Source organism: Hemicordylus capensis, chromosome 2, assembly GCF_027244095.1.
Source record: "Hemicordylus capensis ecotype Gifberg chromosome 2, rHemCap1.1.pri, whole genome shotgun sequence".
NCBI lineage: Eukaryota > Metazoa > Chordata > Lepidosauria > Squamata > Cordylidae > Hemicordylus > Hemicordylus capensis.
Window position 1 is genome coordinate 378,771,019 of NC_069658.1, and position 15,975 is coordinate 378,786,993.

General features: G+C 45.7%; 1 protein-coding gene across 10 annotated transcripts in view; it reads left to right on the plus strand.

Moving 5' to 3' along the window:
* ADGRL1 (adhesion G protein-coupled receptor L1) overlaps positions 1-15,975 on the plus strand; it is a 184,042-nt gene that overhangs the window by 127,548 nt on the left and 40,519 nt on the right. For 9 of the 10 annotated variants that reach the window (XM_053299307.1, XM_053299297.1, XM_053299300.1 and 6 more), the window contains 6 exons: positions 6,696-7,496; positions 9,240-9,554; positions 10,087-10,190; positions 10,318-10,503; positions 11,641-11,679; positions 12,810-12,993. In XM_053299307.1, coding sequence (XP_053155282.1) covers positions 6,696-7,496; positions 9,240-9,554; positions 10,087-10,190; positions 10,318-10,503; positions 11,641-11,679; positions 12,810-12,993 — 1,629 coding nt within the window. Of the gene's footprint in view, positions 1-758; positions 878-6,695; positions 7,497-9,239; positions 9,555-10,086; positions 10,191-10,317; positions 10,504-11,640; positions 11,680-12,809; positions 12,994-15,975 lie in introns of all 10 variants that reach the window. The other variant, XM_053299304.1, reaches the window with a different exon arrangement.

The window sequence follows — 15,975 nt, forward strand, 5'->3', positions numbered from 1 at the left end:
TTTCTCCTTTCTTAACTTTTTTTGTGTGCTCTGCTATCAAGATGATGTGGAAACCAGAGAAACTCATAGAAAATAACCTTTTCTAGAATACATATAAATTATTCTAATTTACTAACCACTTTGATGTGGAAATTTTTAATTTTCTTTCTTACTGCTTTTTCTTTCTTTTCTTTTAAAATTCCTAATCAATCCTGGGTGATTTTATTTGGTTTTGTTTTTTCCTTTCCTTTTCTGCCTGTTTTTTGTTTTTGTTTTTGTTTTTAAAAAGAAAGCTGCAGTCATGATCACTGGCTCTGTCTGTTATTGGTGGAAGATGGGGGTGGTGAATGAAAGAAGGGGTCAGTCAATGTATTTTTAATCTGCACATCTTGGCTAGATCTGGAGGTATATACCTAATGTAAGTACCAGAAGGTCACAAAAGTAATGAGCCTGTCTTAACAAGGGACAAGCTGTCAGGTTAGCTTTAGGAATCCAGCAAATTAATTTCAGAGTCGTAAAACTCAAAAGCCAGGCTTGATTCTACCCAACCCATGTCTCGTTTCCTTCTCTCTTTCTCTTTCTCTCTGTTTAGTTTTTTTCTTTCTTTCTAAAAGCACTGTTGATTTTTTTCCCCTGCATTGGTTTGGAATTTCCCCCCAAGAATGGGGATGGAGGCATATACTTATACTTTTCTTTTCCACAGGTTTCCATGGTTTTGGATGTGGCTTTTTACTGATTGTTTCCTTCTCTGTTTCTGACATCTTCTCCCCCCACCCCAGAGCACAGTTGCCCCCATCCCGACTTAGAAGGCTGAGTCGACACTGCCCCATCCATGAGGGATCGGAACCAGTTAACGCTTTGTGCTGTCCCCCCCTCGCCAGCGCTTCATTCTTTAATGGTGTGTTTCTCCTCCCCCTGCCAGGAGTCATCCATCCCACCCCACCAACCCAGATGGGAAGCGGGGCTGAGCCGAATCTGTGAGACTCCATGAAGCTGCTTTGTGGCAATGTTGCCAGGCAGGTGTTCAGAGTAGGCAGGCAGTAAGGACTAGAAATTGGAATGCCCTCAGATATTGCCCCCAGCCCCAATCCTTGAGTCTGAAAGCCCACAGGTAAAGCTCCCAAATCTCACCTTGTCATTCATGAGCCAGAGTGGGTTCCTTATGCATAAACATCACACAGAGGTATACATGTGCACTGAAGTCCAATGCACAGTCACACACAAATCACACACCACAATATGCATTCAACTAGATGCATGCATATAGCAACAGGGTTGGGTGAGGAGCACATTCGTCTGAAAGAACACAAAAGCTCCACCCCCCACAACACACAAAGCGAGCTGAATAGCTTAAAATCCAATTGTACACACCCACATGCATGTGAAATATAACATACGTGCACTTGACTGCACAAACACAGAAAAAAGTAAGCATGTGTTCAAGAGCATACAAATACCAGCTGCAGTTCACACCTACAATTTCACAAGGCACACAGGCCACCTTGAGTGCTTTAACAAATTAGAGTTTTAAACAAAGTTAATGTGCTTCTGTATGCAGCCACAGATATAGGAGTGTGTATCTACCTCCATGAGCATGTCCTGGGTGTACTCTGGGTAGCCACTGTCTCCTTGGCAATCTTGAGTGCAGCCTCTGGACACATGCAAGGCACATGTGAATTGGGGCACTTGTCATGAATATATCCAGTCTAGAAACTCCTAACTCTTGCCAGGTCACTGTTGCTCATTGTTGGGAGGTGAGCAGCCTTGAACTGGTCCTGACTAGATGCTTTGAAGAAGCACTAAGGATCAGAGAGTGGCTCAGTGCAACTTGCTTAGTCTGATGCTTCTCATTCCCAGCCAAAATCATAAACAGTTTTAACTTGAGGGAGTTGAGAGAAACATGTGGAATGCACAGCACAATAATTAGGTGAGTTGCAGACAAGGTTACTATGATGATGGGGCATTCAAATGGCTGCTTTCCTTAAATCTACCACCCAAGGTGGATATTTATAGACAGAGAAGCCTGTGAGGATGGATATAAAGAAGCACCAAAGAGGGCTTTATTATGTGGTGAAAGAATAAGCTGAGAGGCCATGGCTGCTGGAGCTCACAGGTTCAGGCTTCATGCCCTGGCTTAATGATTGTAACCTTTTCAGTTCCAAGTTGTTTCCCTGAAGCATGACCATCAACTTGCAGGGAGAATTGGATGGGTGTGGGCATGACATAAACTGAGTCCCTAGCCATGCGGCTGATTTGAGAAATAGAGAAGGGAAACCTACTGACCCTATTCAGTATACTGCTCCCCCTCGAATAAGCAAAAGAAACCTTGCTGGAGCTATACAGCATAAGTTTATCAGAGAGAGAATGATGAGAGAGTGATGAAGGATGGACCAGTTAGGAGGACCATTTTGACCCATTTGGTCATGAAATCCTCTCCTCCCAACATTTGCTATTGGTCTTGATCTGGAGGGTCCCCCACCCTTATGGACAGATTGCTCAGTTTTACTGTGTCTCACATTAAGCTCCAACCTTAGACATTGTTCTGCCGTAAGGGGCATTGTGAACTGCCCCAAGACCAAATAACCTGCCTTGAATTAAGCTGTTCTTGGCAACTTGTGGAATGTGGCCTTCTGAATAATAAACTGGTTGGGGGAATGTAGGCCTCACTAACACAAAGTGATGTGTGGACATAGGCGTGTCCGGTTAATCTGATGTGATATTGGCATAGACTGAAAAGGGAAGTTTCAAGACCTTTGCCAATAAAAAATAAAATAACTGAAATGGCCAGCAATTTCACTTAGTACAAATAGTTTTAATCTTAATCTAAGATTGACTCACAATGAAAAAGTTTGAAAACCATGGGCTAGACAGAGATAAATAGCTAACACAAGGGACATCATGCAGTGCCACAAAATCCAACTGCTCCACATTAAGTTGTTCTTGTCTGGTGAGTCTCACCAGAAAACACTGCAGGGATCTTCAACAGACCTTGTCATTAACATCTAGGCTAGGCAGCTCCCCTTCCCCCTGACTCGCTGTCATTCAGTGGTGAACCCATCCATCACTCCACACATCCCTCTGCACCTCAAACCATATCAGATAGCCACACTGTGTTATGCAAAGAGACTAAAAAGATTATCTCCATACACCTTGTAGACTAGGATAGATGTGAAATAAGCTCCCTTTTCTCCTAATTAAAATGAGATAGGAAATTTACTGCTGATCCTTTCCAGCCTGCTTCAGCTTTGCATTCTTTCGAACGGAATGTAGAATGTTGAGTGCAGCTTGGCTAGCTTTTCACATTATGCTCCCATAGTGTACATGAGGCCAAACAAAGAGAAGTATGTGCTCTTTAAAAGCTAGGATTTTATCATTCACACAATACAGGTCTGTAATGTGCACCATTGAAATTCTAACGTGTGATACAATTTTCAAATTATCTCTGTTCTCTGAGACAACTTTTGTGAGTCCTGTCTTCAGCTCTCAGAAGACAATAAAGTTCATTAGCTCGGTGTCTGGCAGCCAGGACTCCTGGGTTCCAGCATTGTCAGTCCCTATGAATCCTCTCTTCTCCCTTCCATATGCCAGTTCTCTCCCATTTTTACCACTGAAATCAGGAGGCAAAACATGCCAACAATTGTGATGGCAGAAGGGTTATTAATCAGAGTTATTTATTATTACTGAGAAGGATGCAGCATGACATCTCCATGGAGACCAAAACACTGTGAATAAGAGTGAATTCATCAGGTTGCTGACTCAGCCCTGCTTTCTTCTCCTGAGGTTACCTCAGGACAGTGACCATTGGAAACAGTGAGAGCAATCTAGCCTGCACGTGGTGTCCACATAAATCCCATTGATTTCCATGGTACTTAAGCTTGCTTCACTATGGGATAGATTGTGCCCAAAGTCATGAGGCCCAAGTTTGCCTTGTCTTCTCCCTTCATGGAAATACTGATGCAAAAGTGGATGAGAAGCACCCACTTGCACTGGTATGGCAGCTTAAGGTTCTGCCTAGATCCAAGAGACCAAAGTGGGTGAGGGATATTAATAAATATTTGATGGGAGGTGGCTGACACTGCCAAAAGTGATGCTCTCCTCCTCCATGGCTGGTGCCAGTCCCCATCCTGGATTTGCCACTCATTTCTGGAGCCATTGGTACACCTCATCTACTTCCAGGTTTGTTGTGACAGGGTTTGATGCCACTGATGCCAGCCAAGGGGGCTGAGTCTAGGTTACATCCAGCCCAGATAAGATCCACTGCAAGCTGTGTCCAAAGTGACATGGTGCATCATAGCAATTGTGCGTATTTAATAAAAGCAGAGCAGAGAATTCACTTCTGCACCTACAAAACCTGTTCCCAGACATTTTGGAACAGATATGTGGTCCTAGTAAAGCCCTTGCTACAATGCAGAAAGAAATATATTTGCTTCCACATGGGGAAACAATACAGCAGCACCCAGCAGACACTGGATTGGTGTTGATCTGGTTTCCCCTTCATCCTTCCTGTTCCATGACATCAAACCAACTTACTGGCCTCTACAATGCTAGGTCTTGATTAATAGCTGCACTGTGTACCCTTTAAGGCCTATGGCCTGGATTTGGTTTGACTGCTCCCATGTCTCCTCCAGGACTGCTCAGTGACACTGCATACACTGTTCTGGAATAGACAAGGTGAATTCTCTGCTATGATGATGCTCTCCTCACCCCACCCCATCCTCTCCTTCCACCACTAAATGTTTTTTTCCTCCAAGCCTTGCTCCAGCTAACCAGAGGCAGACACTTGCAGAATGCCTAGCCTGATTTGTCTTCCTTTCAAACTTTTTCCTCCCAACTTTTCCCAATATTCCAGGCTGCCAACTGGGGTGTGGGTGGAAGGGTGGGGTTTCCTTTCCCATCTGCCCAGGTCTCCCTTCCTCCTGCTGTCACATCACTCCTTCACCCCCCTGCCATGTACACTAGTCTCATGTCCCTTGCTGATCCGAATCAAACCTGGCTGATAAGTTGCTCCAGTTACACCCAGGATATGGGAAGCAAAGGCTTTTTGGTAGCTTCATCCTTTTGCCGTGATATGATTAGCTCTTCTTTCCAGAAGGGAGCCAGTCCCTCAGCTAATCCACAGCTCTCTGTCCCCAGGGATTGAAAGTAGTCTCTTTCAGCAGGAAGAGGAAGCATCCAATCTTTTTGCATTCAGTGGGCTTTTAATTGGCCACGCTTTGGATTTTTTTATGCTTGTTTTTCATTCCCTTTTGCCTTGCTTGTTCAACAATATTTTGATCTATGTACTAGTGCAGAGATTTAGGGCTGTCAGACCCTCATCATTCCTTTTTCCAGGAAAGGCAGTCCCTTGGAGCTGTTCAGAAGACAGTGATCAGATGTAGAAGAATTGCACCCAAGAGAGAGTGAGATTAAGCAGTTTGGAACAGGGGGAGTTGGGAACCAGGACTCCCAAATTCTACTCCCAGCTTCTTTATTGCTTTCTGTTCTTGCAGCTCTGAGGGATATTTAGCTGCTATCTAGAACTCCAGGGAAGAGCAAATCCATTAATATGCCATTAATATCCTCCCTCCCCTGCTTCACTTCCCATTCCAAGAAGGTAGGAAGGATCGAACAGCTCTTTCAAGAGCTCTTTAAAGAGCTGAATTGGGACCTCTTGGGGAAAATGAGAACAAAAAGAGATAGGTACCAAAATAAGGCCCAGTTTTCACCTACCTCATTGCTATTGGTATTTATGCCAACACAGTGTGGGGTTTAAATACTGCATGGTGACTGGCATACATTAACCTTGGTTCATGGAGCTGGTGGAACAAGAAACCCCTCTGTGAATAGGACAGCTCTTGGAACATCTTGCTGGCCTTAAAGGCACGCCTTGCAGCTCCAAAGGTTTCACAGAACAGGCAGTCCCAGCTGCTTCAGGACCCTGTGGAACAAAAACTCAGTAAGAGTGCAGTGGAGCAAACTGCAAACATGTTGCCCTTCTAGGGAGACCCATAGAATACCCAGCCCTATCAACCCCACAAAGCAGATATTACTTAGTGGATCCCTTAGGACAGACAATCTCAGAGCTCCATACTGAGCCCTTGGTTTTTGAGAAATCTAATTTGGCAGACTTAATTTCCATGTCATTAGGTTGTATTCCCCATTAACTCCAATGGAGACTATCAGACTTAGAACATGTGAGGGTCTACTTCATGCCAATTGCTGCCCATAGCTTTTAACCCTTTTGGAGCTACTTTGCAGAAGGTGAAGTAGAACATGGCTAGGCAGGAAGGCAAGAATTGTCAGTTCAGAACCATCCCTGCTCAGCTTTCTGAGTTTCCCAGATTCTGCTGTTCAGAGCTCTGCAGGGAAACAATTTGACACCCCCTGCTTAATGCCAGAGAATGCAGCCAAAGGGGGAAAGTACTGTTTGGAACCCCTAAATTCCCATTTTAATTTGATCTGGAGAAAGTGTTTCCTCTGTGATGCTCCCCTGCCCCCAATATTTATTTAACTTGTCACTGAGCCGTCTCTGCTCAATAACAGATAAAAGTCGCATGATTGCAGCTGCTCTCAAAACTCAGCGCGGATTTCACTTCTCCTGCCAACAGCCTTTTACAAATTTATCCTTTCTTCTCTCTCTCTCTTTTCTTTCTTTTTTCTCTTGTTCTGTCACATTCTCTCTGAAATTTCCCCCCTTTTGCCCAATCATCCTTTCCTCCCTCCCATTCCCTCCCTAGTATTCGTTTGCCCAGGGACGCTGCACAAGATCCTGGAACCTACCTCAGCCCACGAGTCAGAACACCAGTCTGGAGCCTGGTGCAAGGACCCTCTTCAAGCTGGAGACCGAATATATGTCATGCCATGGATTCCATACCGGACAGACACACTGACAGAGTATGCTTCATGGGAGGACTATGTGGGTGCCCGACACACCACCACGTATCGCCTGCCCAACAGGGTTGATGGCACAGGCTTTGTGGTGTACGATGGAGCAGTCTTCTATAATAAGGAGCGGACGCGCAACATTATCAAGTATGACCTGCGGACACGCATTAAGAGTGGAGAGACTGTTATCAACACAGCCAACTACCATGACACCTCACCCTACCGCTGGGGTGGCAAGACCGACATTGATTTGGCTGTGGATGAAAATGGGTTGTGGGTCATCTATGCCACTGAAGGGAACAATGGGCGGCTGGTGGTCAGCCAGCTCAATCCCTACACGCTACGCTTTGAGGGTACGTGGGAGACAGGCTATGACAAGCGCTCAGCATCCAATGCCTTCATGGTGTGTGGAGTCCTCTATGTGGTACGGACAGTTTATGTGGATGATGACAGTGAAGCAGCCGGTAACCGTGTTGATTATGCCTTCAATACCAACATGAATCGTGAGGAACCCATCTCGTTGACCTTCCCCAACCCCTACCAATTCATCTCCTCCATTGACTATAACCCCCGGGACAACCAGCTCTATGTATGGAACAACTACTTTGTTCTGCGCTACTCTCTTGAGTTTGGCCCACCTGACCCTAGCACTGGTGAGACATAATAATAGCATCTAAGCATGTATTGGCTGCAATGTCTGGAAATTACTAGTCCTAGGTTTCTGTTCCCCATTCTAGCAGGATTGTCAAAAAAACAATAAGGGACAAAAATAGTTTGCATGGCTATCCAGCTGCTGATTTATTATACATTTTTGCAAATATACAGTATTTTTTGATATTTGAAATTACCTTTTGGAATATTCTCTCTCTCTCTCTCTCTCTCACACACACACACACACGCACAATACTAAAGCTGCTCTATATGCACAGTGCATGAAGCCACTGACCAATTTTCATTTGAGCTAAACTCCAACAAACAGGTGTATACACATCAGGTATGCTGCAATCAGTTGTAAGTTATTGAGCCAATGATTTCCCCAACAGCTACTACTCAGCATGTCTGCCATCCATCATCTTTTAGGAGACATTCAAGTATATAATGGCAAGAGCATCTTAAAAAGCAAGGCTTCAGTCCCAGAGCTAGCTTTTGAAAATATATTTCACTTTGCCACAAGCAGGTCTTTTAGTTCTGGTAGTACAGTAAGCATCAGAGAATCTACTCAGCTCAATTCAAACTCCCTATGACCTCAACAGAGTCAGTGTGTGCCTGAAATTCTGACAGTTAACGTCAAACAGAGTTTAAATTGACAGAGATAGATTGTCTGATGTGTAGTATTTGGCAGAAGCCTAAGAGCCTTCGGAAACTAATTCCTTGAGCCTAGGCTGAAGCGGGTGGGGGAATAATCCAGTACTTATTTTGAATAAAGCAAAATCAAAATCAGTCATGCTCAGGTGCAGTGGCAGATTAAGATTTGTTTAGCACAATGCGTAGCTAATTTGCTTCTCTTCCTTTGTCCATTTGCCCTTATTGCACAGCTGCTGCCTAAATAGCAGTGTTTGAGAAGTTAATATCCAAGCACTGTGGCTGGGTGAATAGGATTCAGCTCTCGTGTAGGGCTGCAGCACTGACAGTTAAAGTTGATTAAGATTATGTCTGCCACGTGCAGATTTTCAGGGTTGGGATAGGGGAGGGTTTTGTTTAGGCTTACCACTTGTTATCCTCAATGCCAGATGTTACCCTTGAAATTTCCGGATGAAGTAGGAGGAAAGGCTTCTTTTGACCCATCCCCTCCTCTGTTCTGTTGTCTCTTTCTGTCCCTGTGGCAAGCAGGGGTGTAGGGAGTTTAAAGTTTAAAATAGCATAAGTGGGGGTGTTAATGATACAAGATAACCTTCAGGAGGAATAAGGATTATTGTCTCATGCCTTCAGGATAAACCTTCCAGGTAGTGTACAAACCAAGAAGAGGTTAGGATTTTATAAAATGAACTGGAATGGGATGTTATCAGGGATGCCACTGTCATCTGAGTAGATGGCACAGGTCTAGATGGCCCAGTGGCGTGACAGCATCAGGCAGCTTTGCGTGGTGCCAGAGGCAATGAGTAGCCTTAGTAGCATTGGGGTTGCCATTGGAATTCAGATTTGTCTTGAGGGAGGATGTGGAGAATTCCTGTCAGCATTTTGTTTGTGGCAAGAGCTCCAAAGACTCCACTTGGGAGATTATGTTCTCTAGAGCATTACAGTTTGGTTACATGTGGAAGGGCCCTTGAAGTAAGAGTAGGATGCCTATATTCTCTTGGGTGCACTGAGTGAGGAAGCCTTGGCGGTTGAAGGCTGGAAAGAGTGGGGACGTGTATATATGGAAAGAAAGCTGTCTCTAATTGCCTTTCTATCCACAGGCCCAGTTACCTCAACACCACTCAGCACTACAACCACCGTTCGTCCCACCACAGTCACCAGTACAGTCTCGCCTGCTGCTACAACAACAGCACGCCAGGCACCCCTCACCACCCACCCCATAGGTGCCATAAACCAGAAGGGCACAGAGCTGCACCCAGTCACTGCCATCGTGCCCAGCACCCGCCGTCCACCAGCAAACAATCAGCATGTCTCTCCAGAGCTCTTCTGTGAGGCCAAGGAGGTGCGGCGTGTCCAGTGGCCAGCCACACAACAGGGCATGCTGGTTGAAAGGCCTTGCCCGAAGGGCACACGAGGTAACAATCAGCCACAGCAAGGGAGGGTACCCAGTGCTAGGCAAAGAGTTCTTGCCTAATCAGTGGCCTTTAGCCCAAAGATGGTTGGAATTGGGTGCTAGGGTGTCGTAAGGATGCATCTAGTTTCAAACGGGGGGAGGCCAGGACTCTGGCAGAGCATGTTTTCTCTCTCCATTAGTGTTGTTAGCAAAAGGGGCTGTCAGCACCTCAAGGAGACTGGGCTGAAGTGATCTGGTGCTCTGGCTGGATTCAGTCAGTCAGCTCCAGCAGAAAGAACTGGGAACTGTGGTAACTCTATAAATGACAGATTCCAGTATTTCTTCTTCCATGCTGCCCTGCAACCCTTGTCATTTTGATTGGATGTGGGAGTCTGTCTTGGAGGCCAACCCGCACTACTGCCACTATTCATGTCCTAAAGTCTAGACTGGTTTCTTGGGTAGGTCACTGTTAGGAGTGGAGGGGTGCAGCCAGGCAGCCTGAATCTGACTAAGGTCTCTCTCTTCTCTTGCATGCTCTGCCTTCCTGTGCACAGGTATTGCTTCCTTCCAGTGTCTTGCTTCTCTCGGAATCTGGAATCCACGAGGGCCTGACCTCAGCAACTGCACAAGTCCTTGGGTCAACCAGGTGGCACAAAAGGTACTGTTTTCCTCTGCCCAGAGCCATGGGTGTCTGACTTCATATGCAAAAGGGAGTAAAGCTTTATGTTTGCACAGTTCTTTCTCCTTGACTGAGGCCAGTTTGCCTTCCTTTCCCTGCTTGGCAGATCAAGAGTGGAGAGAATGCAGCCAATATTGCTAGTGAGCTAGCCCGGCATACGCGAGGTGCCATCTACGCTGGAGATGTCAGCTCCTCTGTCAAGCTCATGGAACAGCTGCTAGACATTCTGGATGCCCAGCTCCAGGCCCTACGTCCCATTGAGAGAGAGTCTGCTGGCAAGAACTACAACAAGGTGCATGGAGGTTTAATACTTAGACATGAGGTTCTGGAGCTGGCAGGCAATGGGAATCTGACCTCAGAGGATTCTCTGTCCTAACTTTATAGCGTTGGTGTCAAACAAAATGGTGGTCCTGGGAATAAGAATAGAAATACAGCAGGTAAAACTTTTAAGGGCACGAAGATGCAATCATTAACAAAAGGACACCTGTTGAATTTTGACTCATGTGCAGCTATTAAAGGTGTAGAAACCTGCCAAAGAAAGAGTAGCAAAGGAAAATTGGGACTCATGGAGACTGGGAACAATAGCCATATCAGGGCAAAAGAATATGATGGAGAAGGAAGGGGGAGGGCTGGAAGCCCACATTCAGATTTCCCCCAATAAACATGAGGGCTAGAAACTAGGTTTATGTGAAAGATTCTAGTTTCTGTGTTATATTCTGTGCCCTGATAAGCAATCTCAGAAATATACCCCTTTCTTACCATATATCATAATGTAAAAAGTTCACTCCGTGTAACGCTACTACTATACAGCCTCCATTCATTTCAGTGGGGCTTGTTTGGGAATATTGCAGAAGGTACATTGATGTGAATGAAAGATGAACAGCAGCAGTGCTAGCGTGAATTTATATCTATACTGGTTTTTAGTCAGTGTGTTCTAGGAAAGGACTAAATAGATTATTGGTACAGACACATTGAAGGTGCTTGTAAGTGTTATGGATTTCCACATTAAAATTCACCCATTAATTGAATTGAACTATTTATGAATATGCTGTTTCTGATCTGGAAATATTATTATCAAGATCTTAATAATATAACATTTAAAACAATAGTATCCTGTTTGTCTTGCAGCATAAGAAACTAAAAAAAGCTAGAAACTAAATAAGAATAAAAATACAAAAATAAATTGTTCATTTGAATTCCAAATTATTAGATGTTTTTGGATTCATATTTTCACCCAGGATAGGCTTTCTGTCTTATATCTCTGCCTGCTTATTAGTATCTGGTGACTTTATGGCCAGAGCAAAAGGGCTTAAAGGCCCCATAGAGCCTATTTTCATGAGCCCTTCTTGTAGGAATTCTGTTCTAATCAGTTCATCCTTCTGTTTCTCCCCCTGAATTGCTGCTCACTCTGGGCATGGATTCTGTACAGATGCACAAGAGAGAAAAGACATGTAAGGACTATATCAAGGTGAGTGTGATTAACAAGTTCCTGCAGCTGAAACTCTGGTAGTGGATAGTTCTTGGTGTCCAAGAAGCAAAGTGCTCCACAAGTTCAAATCTCAGGAAGACTCTGAGACTCATTTAAATTAACACCCTTGAACGCAGTGAGGCTTGTGCAGGTTTATACTGAAAAGAGAATGTCCCAGTGAGATTGCTTTGAATTGACAGCAGGACAGGAAGAGAATTCTACCAGTGAGTTTGCTCCAGATTTACAACCAAGGTGTGAGATCTGAGAATTGGCCTCTCAAAGTATTGAGCCCCATGAGAACACTCTAAAATTAACACCAATTCATATGTGCCTATCCAAACGCTATAAAATTCTCACGTCAGGATTCTGTCACTTCAGTTTTGTGTGGGAAGCTATCTATCTGAAGTTGCCCCCTATATCAAAATTGCCAAAGTTACCACATCAGAGAGAATGCTTAAAAACTAGCTTTCTCTTGCTTGATAATATTGCAGGTATAATCATGAGGCGATTGCAGACAGACTACTTGCCACATGAAACTGAAGGCTTACTCTGGAGATCGGTGAATGAGTATATTTTATGTTTTGCCCAATCCTCTCCCAGGCTTTGATTCCATAGACCAGGCCGGCACAACATAAGGCCCAGGAGGCAGATCTGACCTGCGGGCACATTGTTTTGCTGGCCCTCAAGACCGAATCAGGGATGTGCACGAACTAAGGTCCGTGCACTGGTGCAGCGCCAAACCGGTTCGGACAAGGTCCGAACCAGTTTGGTGCCCCGGGGAGGGAAGTGGCAAACAGGATCTTTAAATAAGAGGAGGTCCTTTCCTGCTCCCTGCCACCACATGCAGCTTACTGCTGTGGCAGCATTCATCCCAAGTACCCGCACATAGCACCGGCATGGTCAGGGCACCCACGCATGCACAGGCACCATTTGTGTGGTCAGCATGGTATTTTGGGCAAAGCAGTATGAATTGCTTTGCCAACCCTCTGTGATAAGAGATGGTGGATCATGTTCTGTAGCAGGTCTCTTACAGTGGGAGACAAGAGGCAGGGAAGCCATTCAGGGCCTAAGGAAAGCTGACTGAAAAGAATTGGGTGCCTCCATCCTCTCATAGCTGCATGTCATTCCAGGCTGTAGTGGAAACAGTGGACAACCTGCTGCGACCTGAGGCACTAGAGTCATGGAAGGACATGAATGCCACAGAGCAGGTGCACACAGCCACAATGTTGCTTGACATCCTGGAGGAGGGGGCCTTTCTTCTGGCAGACAATGTCAAAGAGCCAGCCCGTTTTGTCACAGCCAAGGATAATGTCGGTGAGTCTGGTTCAGGTTGAACAATTGAGGGTGCAATCCCTACTCAGTGAGCCTAAATGAAAATATGCTTGCTTCAAAAAGTTGCATTGAATGGATGTGGGTAAATACAGTGCCTAAGTTCTCTAGATATAGGCATATAGAGATCGATATCACATCTAGGCTGCAAAATGGGGTTCCTGCTATTTGAAAGAAGCGGCCTTTGAGTTATCCCTACCGGGAGTTTCCTTCTTTACATCATGTTCACTCCTGCCAAGATTCCATGTAAGGTTTACATACGCTGTTTGGTGCATTAGACAGAGACATTTCCCTCTTGGATATTGCTTTCCATTCAGGAAATTGCAGGTCCTCTGCATGTGCACTATCTCATGTAGTGAGCCCATATATGTCCAGTTGGCTGTGTGTCTTAACCTGCAGGAACATTCCAGCAGCTAGTGATTCCCATTGTGTGTATATGCAAAAGTAAAGAAAAAAGGCATGCTTTGTTTATTTGTTTATTACATTTCTGTACCACGTCATACCAATGTCTCATGGCTATTTAAAAAATAAAACCAGAATTAAGACCAAACATTAAAACAGTTCAAAACCACAGGCGGTAGGGATGTCCATGAACAGCCCGGGTAGCTGCACGGCAGGCAGGAATCAGGTACTGATGTGCATAAACCGGTCCAGAGCCCATTTTAGAGGCCTCCGAACCAGTTTGAATGTGGTGCGGTCCGGTACCGGGACGGGGTGGGGGTCTCACTTTAAGGGCAGGGGGGTTGTATTTACCCCTCCCGCCGCTTTTCTTCTTCCGGCGCTCTGTTTTTTTGCAAAGTTTTGGGGGCGGCAACGTTCCTCCCTGCCGCCCCTGCCCCCGTTGTTGGCCAGAAAAAGTGGATGTAGTTGCTGCACATACAACTGCCTCGTACACCCGTCATTCATGTCACACGTTGCGTATGCCCGCCATGCACGTCACAGGTTGCATGCGCACATCATGCACGCATTGTGCGCACACCACACACGCAACATGCGCAAATGACGTTTGTGCGCGCAGCGGCGGACGCATGCGCTACAGCTACTTGCCCTTTTTCTGGCCACCGAGGGCAGGGGCGGCAGGGAGGAACGCTGCCACCCCAAAAACTTTGCCAAAAAAAGAAAGCCGGAGGGGGGAAAGCGACAGGAGGGGTAAGTACAACCCCCCCGCCCTTAAAGCGAGACCCACCCACCCCCCGGCACCAGACCATGCCTCCGCAGTTCTGTGCACATCCCTAGAATCAGGCTCTTTAAAAAACTGGTAAGAAGGAACTTACCTGCTCCTTCACCGCTCCACTGCTCTTCCGGGTGCAGCACTTGCTATTCAAAAGGCTCTCTATTCAAAAGGTCACTATTCAAAAAGCCGCGTACTCCCAGAAGCCTGCATGTGGCGTTGGCACACACATGGCTGCCATGGCATGTGCCAATGCTGTGACTAGGATGCTGGGCAGAGGTGTATCTAGGAAAAATAGCGCCTAGGGCAAGCACTGAAATTGCGCCCCCTGTCCAAACATCTGACACTCATCTTTCAGATAACTTTACCATAATATCAGCTGAAAAATACAAGTCTGAAGGTCACATATGTCACATATCTGAATATGTGTACAGTGACTTATATTATATAATTTTTTAAAAAAAAAATTACCTGTAGCCCCTTTGTGGGGCTTCCTAAGGCCATGGGGGGGGGGTCTGCAAAGGTTCCCTCTCCCCCCCCCCCCCCCGCTGGCCTCTAGGGCCTCACAGGGACCATTTGAGCATGTGTGGTGGCCATTAAAATTTATATATATATATATCCGTTGAAAATAAAATGGCTGCCGTGCATGCTCAAATGGCCTCTGTGAGGCCTGGCATGGCCTAGGGCCTCATAGAGGCCATTTGAGCATGCACAGTGGCCATTTTGTTTTCAGCAGCCATTTTTTTTAAAAAAAATAATAATTTTAAAAAGTGGCGCCCCCTTCAAGTGGCGCCCAGGGCACGTGCCCTACCTGCTCCACCCTAGATACGCCCCTGGCTGGGAGCAGTGCTGCAGTTGCACATGGCCTTTTGAACAGCAAGAGCCGTGCCCAGAAAAGTTGTGGGAGGTGGATGAGCAGGTACGGTCCTGCTTACCTGCTTTTTAAAGGACCCACTCCCCCCTCCGCCAAAACAGTTCGAATGCTGGCACCTGAACTGGTTCGGCGCTTCCCTAATAGGCAGACCTCTCCTGAAGAACTTAATAAGAGGTGGGGGCCCTGAACCAGAAGGTATTCTCTTAAATACTCTGGGCCCAAGACATTTAGAGCTTTAAGACATTTAGGGCTCTATAAATCAGCACTTTATATTTTGCACAGAAACACATGGGCAGCCAGTGTAATGCTTTTAAAATAGGAGTAGTATGGTCTCTTCGGGTTGCCCCGAAGACCAACTGGCTGCCTCATTTTGTACCAGTTGCAGTTTCTGGACTACGTATAAAGGCAGCCCAACATAGAATGCATTGCTGTAGTCAAGTCTGGATGTTAGCAGCAAATGTTAACCACTGTTTTTAGGTCATTCTCCTCCAAAAATGGGCATAGCTGGAGTATCAGCTTAAGCTGATAAAAAGCACCCCTGGCCACTGGCTCAACCTGAGAAACCAGAGAGGCCTGGATCTCTCTCTGTAGTTATTTCTTCTGAGGGAATGTGACCACTTCCAGAACAGGCAGCTCTAACCCATCTCCTGAGTTATGACCCCTTCACAATAAGTACTTCCATCTTTCCTGGATTCAGCTTCAATTTGTTCTCCCTCATCCAGCCTTTACCACTTATAGGCAGGCATTTAGGGAAGTTATGCCATTCCCTGATGAAGATGACATGGAGAAATAGATTTGGGTGTGATCAGCATACTGGTAACACACAGCAGCAAATCTCCTGATGATCTTCCCCAGCAGTTTCATGTAGATGTGAAAAAGTGTAGAAGACAATATGGAGCCCTGGGGTATGCCATACAAAACC